Source organism: Salvelinus fontinalis, chromosome 15, assembly GCF_029448725.1.
Source record: "Salvelinus fontinalis isolate EN_2023a chromosome 15, ASM2944872v1, whole genome shotgun sequence".
NCBI classification, from domain to species: Eukaryota; Metazoa; Chordata; class Actinopteri; order Salmoniformes; family Salmonidae; genus Salvelinus; species Salvelinus fontinalis.
In genome coordinates, this window is record NC_074679.1 from 32,777,055 (window position 1) to 32,785,017 (window position 7,963).

Here is a 7,963-nt window from a genome sequence, read left to right on the forward strand (position 1 = left end):
ATTTCTGTCTTTCCCCCATCCTTTATTCTCTCTCTCACCATCTTCCTCTCCATGGTGCCTCTGGGTTTGGTTAGTGTTGGGCTACACTGTTGGAATTATGTGACAACTCCTTGACTCTCTCCTCCCTCTCCCCCTCATCTTTCTCTTGCTCTCTTTCTCTTCCCCCTCCCCCTTTTCTCTCTCTTTCTCCAGATATCCGTCATCCAGAGGAGGCATCTCTACTGCGTAAACCCCGCGACCCCAAGAAGAAGAAGAAAAAGCTGGAAGAGGCTGAGGAGGAGGCTCTGGAGCTGGAGGGGCCACTACTCACCCCTGGATCAGGTAGTAAGTTCCACTCATTTACCTCAAACTCAGTCACCCCTTGCAGGCCTACCCTGAACCCCATCTCCAAGAGCCTCCTGGAGAATTCTGTTAACACTTCCACTCCTGGAATGTTCAAGGTGCAATAACTTCTTCCCGGTCCAATAACAGGTTGAATAGCAGGTTCCTCTGGCTTCCATGGAGCATATATCTACCCTTCTATCAATATCCACCTATAGGGTTTTAAAAACAAGTCGACACAGTGCCAAAACACCAAACAAATGTGTATGTGCCCAAATAAGAATGTGAGTGAGGAGCAGCGGTATGATATGATTTGCAAACTCTGGGCTCCTTACTCCTTGGCAGGGAGAGAGGCAATGGTTGGGATTCCTTGCATAGTTGGTCACCATGCCATTTTATATCCAAACCAGGCTGCAGAGCTTGAGCTACACTGGCCCCTCTTCCTCCCGCCTGCTAGTCTTGTCAATAAATTAGCTACACTGATGTGAGGAAGGAGGAGGAACACTTGGGGCCATGCTGTGGTATCTATGCAACGTTAGTTAGCTTTAGCAACGTTGGCTAAAGCGCTGTGCATGGTCCTCATTGTCCTAAAGACCCAGCCCAGCCCTGCCCCACCCCTACCCTGTAGCTACTTGGCCCGGCATCAGACACACACACACACAGACACACACACACACAGACACACACACACACAGACACACACACACACAGACACACACACACACAGAAACACACACACACAGAAACACACACACACACAGAAACACACACACACACAGAAACACACACACACACAGAAACACACACACACACAGACACGCAGCCGCACAGCCGCACGCAGACGCGCAGCCACGCAGACGCGCAGCCACGCAGACGCGCAGCCGCACAGCCGCACGCAGCCGCACAGCCGCACACACGCACGGCCGCACACACGCACACACGCACAGCCGCACACACGCACACACGCACAGCCACACAGAAGCACACACGCACACACGCACAGCCACACAGACGCACACACGCACAGCCACACAGACAGCCACACGCACAGCCACACAGACGCACACACGCACAGCCACACAGACGCACACACGCACACACGCACAGCCACACAGACAGCCACACGCACAGCCACACAGACGCACACACGCACAGCCACACAGACGCACACACGCACGGCCGCACACACGCACACACGCACGGCCGCACACACGCACACACGCACAGCCACACAGAAGCACACACGCACACACGCACAGCCACACAGACGCACACACGCACAGCCACACAGACAGCCACACGCACAGCCACACAGACGCACACACGCACAGCCACACAGACGCACACACGCACACACGCACAGCCACACAGACAGCCACACGCACAGCCACACAGACGCACACACGCACAGCCACACAGACGCACACACGCACAGCCACACAGACGCACACACGCACAGCCACACAGACGCACACACGCACAGCCACACAGACGCACACACGCACAGACACAGACGCACACACGCACAGCCACACGCACAGCCACACGCACAGCCACACAGACAGCCACACAGACAGCCACACAGACAGCCACACAGACAGCCACACAGACAGCCACACAGACAGCCACACAGACAGCCACACGCACAGCCACACGCACAGCCACACGCACAGCCACACGCACAGCCACACGCACACACGCACAGCCGCACAGACGCACACACGCACAGCCGCACAGACGCACACACGCACAGCCGCACACACGCACAGCCGCACAGACGCACACACGCACAGCCGCACAGACGCACACACGCACAGCCGCACAGACGCACACACGCACAGCCGCACAGACGCACACACGCACAGACACAGCCACACGCACACACGCACAGACACAGCCACACGCACAGCCACACGCACGTAGACAGCCACACGCACAGCCACACGCACGCAGACAGCCGCGCAGACACGCGCACGCAGACAGCCGCGCAGACACGCGCACGCAGACAGCCGCGCAGACACGCGCACGCAGACAGCCGCGCAGACACGCGCACGCAGACAGCCGCGCAGACACGCGCACGCAGACAGCCGCGCAGACACGCGCACGCAGACAGCCGCGCAGACACGCGCACGCAGACAGCCGCGCAGACACGCGCACGCAGACAGCCGCGCAGACACGCGCACGCAGACAGCCGCGCAGACACGCGCACGCAGACAGCCGCGCAGACACGCGCACGCAGACAGCCGCGCAGACACGCGCACGCAGACAGCCGCGCAGACACGCGCACGCAGACAGCCGCGCAGACACGCGCACGCAGACAGCCGCGCAGACACGCGCACGCAGACAGCCGCGCAGACACGCGCACGCAGACAGCCGCGCAGACACGCGCACGCAGACAGCCGCGCAGACACGCGCACGCAGACAGCCGCGCAGACACGCGCACGCAGACAGCCGCGCAGACACGCGCACGCAGACAGCCGCGCAGACACGCGCACGCAGACAGCCGCGCAGACACGCGCACGCAGACAGCCGCGCAGACACGCGCACGCAGACAGCCGCGCAGACACGCGCACGCAGACAGCCGCGCAGACACGCGCACGCAGACAGCCGCGCAGACACGCGCACGCAGACAGCCGCGCAGACACGCGCACGCAGACAGCCGCGCAGACACGCGCACGCAGACAGCCGCGCAGACACGCGCACGCAGACAGCCGCGCAGACACGCGCACGCAGACAGCCGCGCAGACACGCGCACGCAGACAGCCGCGCAGACACGCGCACGCAGACAGCCGCGCAGACACGCGCACGCAGACAGCCGCGCAGACACGCGCACGCAGACAGCCGCGCAGACACGCGCACGCAGACAGCCGCGCAGACACGCGCACGCAGACAGCCGCGCAGACACGCGCACGCAGACAGCCGCGCAGACACGCGCACGCAGACAGCCGCGCAGACACGCGCACGCAGACAGCCGCGCAGACACGCGCACGCAGACAGCCGCGCAGACACGCGCACGCAGACAGCCACGCGCACGTAGACAGCCACGCAGACACGCGCACGTAGACAGCCACGCGCACGTAGACAGCCACGCAGACACGCGCACGTAGACAGCCACGCGCACGTAGACAGCCACGCAGACACGCGCACGTAGACAGCCACGCGCACGTAGACAGCCACGCAGACACGCGCACGTAGACAGCCACGCGCACGTAGACAGCCACGCAGACACGCGCACGTAGACAGCCACGCGCACGTAGACAGCCACGCAGACACGCGCACGTAGACAGCCACGCGCACGTAGACAGCCACGCAGACACGCGCACGTAGACAGCCACGCGCACGTAGACAGCCACGCAGACACGCGCACGTAGACAGCCACGCAGACACGCGCACGTAGACAGCCACGCAGACACGCGCACGTAGACAGCCACGCAGACACGCGCACGTAGACAGCCACGCAGACACGCGCACGTAGACAGCCACGCAGACACGCGCACGTAGACAGCCACGCAGACACGCGCACGTAGACAGCCACGCAGACACGCGCACGTAGACAGCCACGCAGACACGCGCACGTAGACAGCCACGCAGACACGCGCACGTAGACAGCCACGCAGACACGCGCACGTAGACAGCCACGCAGACACGCGCACGTAGACAGCCACGCAGACACGCGCACGTAGACAGCCACGCAGACACGCGCACGTAGACAGCCACGCAGACACGCGCACGTAGACAGCCACGCAGACACGCGCACGTAGACAGCCACGCAGACACGCGCACGTAGACAGCCACGCAGACACGCGCACGTAGACAGCCACGCAGACAGCCACACAGACAGACACACGCACGTAGACAGCCACGCGCACGCAGACAGCCACGCAGACACGCGCACGCAGACACGCGCACGTAGACAGCCACGCGCACGTAGACAGCCACGCAGACACGCGCACGTAGACAGCCACGCGCACGTAGACAGCCACGCGCACGTAGACAGCCACGCAGACACGCGCACGTAGACAGCCACGCGCACGTAGACAGCCACGCAGACACGCGCACGTAGACAGCCACGCGCACGTAGACAGACACACGCACGTAGACAGCCACGCGCACGCAGACAGCCACGCAGACACGCGCACGCAGACACGCGCACGTAGACAGCCACGCGCACGTAGACAGCCACGCAGACACGCGCACGTAGACAGCCACGCGCACGTAGACAGCCACGCGCACGTAGACAGCCACGCAGACACGCGCACGTAGACAGCCACGCAGACACGCGCACGTAGACAGCCACGCAGACACGCGCACGTAGACAGCCACGCAGACACGCGCACGTAGACAGCCACGCAGACACGCGCACGTAGACAGCCACGCAGACACGCGCACGTAGACAGCCACGCAGACACGCGCACGTAGACAGCCACGCAGACACGCGCACGTAGACAGCCACGCAGACACGCGCACGTAGACAGCCACGCAGACACGCGCACGTAGACAGCCACGCAGACACGCGCACGTAGACAGCCACGCAGACACGCGCACGTAGACAGCCACGCAGACACGCGCACGTAGACAGCCACGCAGACACGCGCACGTAGACAGCCACGCAGACACGCGCACGTAGACAGCCACGCAGACACGCGCACGTAGACAGCCACGCAGACACGCGCACGTAGACAGCCACGCAGACACGCGCACGTAGACAGCCACGCAGACACGCGCACGTAGACAGCCACGCAGACACGCGCACGTAGACAGCCACGCAGACACGCGCACGTAGACAGCCACGCAGACACGCGCACGTAGACAGCCACGCAGACACGCGCACGTAGACAGCCACGCAGACACGCGCACGTAGACAGCCACGCAGACACGCGCACGTAGACAGCCACGCAGACACGCGCACGTAGACAGCCACGCAGACACGCGCACGTAGACAGCCACGCAGACACGCGCACGTAGACAGCCACACAGACAGCCACACAGACAGACACACGCACGTAGACAGCCACGCGCACGCAGACAGCCACGCAGACACGCGCGCGTAGACAGCCACGCAGACACACGCACGTAGACAGCCACGCAGACACACGCGCAGACACGCGCGCGCAGACAGCCGCGCAGACACGCGCGCGCAGACAGCCGCGCAGACACGCGCGCGCAGACAGCCGCGCAGACACGCGCGCGCAGACAGCCGCGCAGACACGCGCGCGCAGACACGCGCGCGCAGACACGCGCGCGCAGACACGCGCGCGCAGACACGCGCGCGCAGACACGCGCGCGCAGACAGCCGCGCAGACACGCGCGCGCAGACACGCGCACGCAGACACGCGCACGCAGACAGCCGCGCAGACAGCCGCGCAGACAGCCGCGCGCAGACAGCCGCGCGCAGACAGCCGCGCGCGCAGACAGCCGCGCGCGCAGACAGCCGCGCGCGCAGACAGCCGCGCGCGCAGACAGCCGCGCGCGCAGACAGCCGCGCGCGCAGACAGCCGCGCGCGCAGACAGCCGCGCGCGCAGACAGCCGCGCGCGCAGACAGCCGCGCGCGCAGACAGCCGCGCGCGCAGACAGCCGCGCGCGCAGACAGCCGCGCGCGCAGACAGCCGCGCGCGCAGACAGCCGCGCGCGCAGACAGCCGCGCGCGCAGACAGCCGCGCGCGCAGACAGCCGCGCGCGCAGACAGCCGCGCGCGCAGACAGCCGCGCGCGCAGACAGCCGCGCGCGCAGACAGCCGCGCGCGCAGACAGCCGCGCGCGCAGACAGCCGCGCGCGCAGACAGCCGCGCGCGCAGACAGCCGCGCGCGCAGACAGCCGCGCGCGCAGACAGCCGCGCGCGCAGACAGCCGCGCGCGCAGGCACGCACACGCAGGCACGCACAGGCACAGGCACGCACACGCACAGGCACGCACAGGCACAGGCACGCACAGGCACAGGCACGCACACGCACAGGCACGCACAGGCACACGCACGCACAGGCACAGGCACGCACAGGCACAGGCACGCACAGGCACACGCACGCACAGGCACAGGCACGCACAGGCACGCACAGGCACAGGCACGCACAGGCACAGGCACAGGCACGCACAGGCACGCACAGGCACGCACAGGCACAGGCACGCACACGCACAGGCACAGGCACGCACAGGCACGCACAGGCACAGGCACGCACACGCACAGGCACAGGCACGCACAGGCACGCACAGGCACAGGCACGCACACGCACAGGCACAGGCACGCACAGGCACGCACAGGCACAGGCACGCACACGCACAGGCACAGGCACGCACAGGCACGCACAGGCACAGGCACGCACACGCACAGGCACAGGCACGCACAGGCACAGGCACGCACACGCACAGGCACAGGCACGCACAGGCACAGGCACGCACACGCACAGGCACGCACACGCACAGGCACGCACAGGCACGCACACGCACAGGCACGCACACGCACAGGCACGCACACGCACAGGCACGCACACGCACAGGCACGCACACGCACAGGCACGCACACGCACAGGCACGCACACGCACAGGCACGCACACGCACAGGCACGCACACGCACAGGCACGCACAGGCACGCACACGCACAGGCACGCACACGCACAGGCACGCACACGCACAGGCACGCACAGGCACGCACACGCACAGGCACGCACACGCACAGGCACGCACACGCACAGGCACGCACACGCACAGGCACGCACACGCACAGACACGCACAGACACGCACACGCACAGACACCCACAGACACGCACACGCACAGACACCCACACGCACGCACACGCACAGACACGCACACGCACACGCACACGCACACGCACAGACACGCACACGCACGCACACGCACAGACACGCACAGGCACGCACAGGCACGCACAGGCACGCACAGGCACGCACACGCACAGGCACAGACACGCACAGGCACGCACACGCACAGGCACAGACAGGCACGCACACGCACAGGCACGCACACGCACAGGCACGCACACGCACAGGCACGCACACGCACAGGCACGCACACGCACAGACACGCACACGCACAGACACGCACACGCACAGACACGCACACGCACAGACACGCACACGCACAGGCACGCACACGCACAGACACGCACAGACACGCACAGACACGCACAGACACGCACACGCACAGACACGCACACGCACACGCACAGACACCCACAGACACGCACACGCACAGACACGCACACGCACAGACACGCACAGACACGCACACGCACAGACACGCACAGACACGCACAGACACGCACAGGCACGCACAGGCACGCACACGCACAGGCACAGACACGCACAGGCACGCACACGCACAGGCACAGACACGCACAGGCACGCACACGCACAGGCACAGACACGCACAGGCACGCACACGCACAGGCACGCACACGCACACGCACAGGCACGCACACGCACAGGCACGCACACGCACAGACACGCACACGCACAGACACGCACACGCACAGACACGCACACGCACAGACACGCACAGACACGCACACGCACAGACACCCACAGACACGCACACGCACACGCACACGCACAGACACCCACAGACACGCACACGCACAGACACGCACAGACACGCACACGCACAGACACCCACAGACACGCACACG

At 65.7% G+C, this 7,963-nt stretch overlaps 1 protein-coding gene across 6 annotated transcripts in view; it reads left to right on the forward strand.

Annotated features, from left to right (window-relative positions):
* The window catches only part of LOC129811833 (fermitin family homolog 2), a 123,629-nt gene that overhangs the window by 69,950 nt on the left and 45,716 nt on the right, over positions 1–7,963 (forward strand). For 3 of the 6 annotated variants that reach the window (XM_055863483.1, XM_055863486.1, XM_055863487.1), the window contains exon 4: positions 193–324. In XM_055863483.1, the coding sequence (XP_055719458.1) occupies positions 193–324 (132 nt within the window). The remainder of the gene's footprint in view (positions 1–192; positions 325–7,963) is intronic. The other 3 variants (XM_055863485.1, XM_055863488.1, XM_055863489.1) reach the window with 1 other exon arrangement.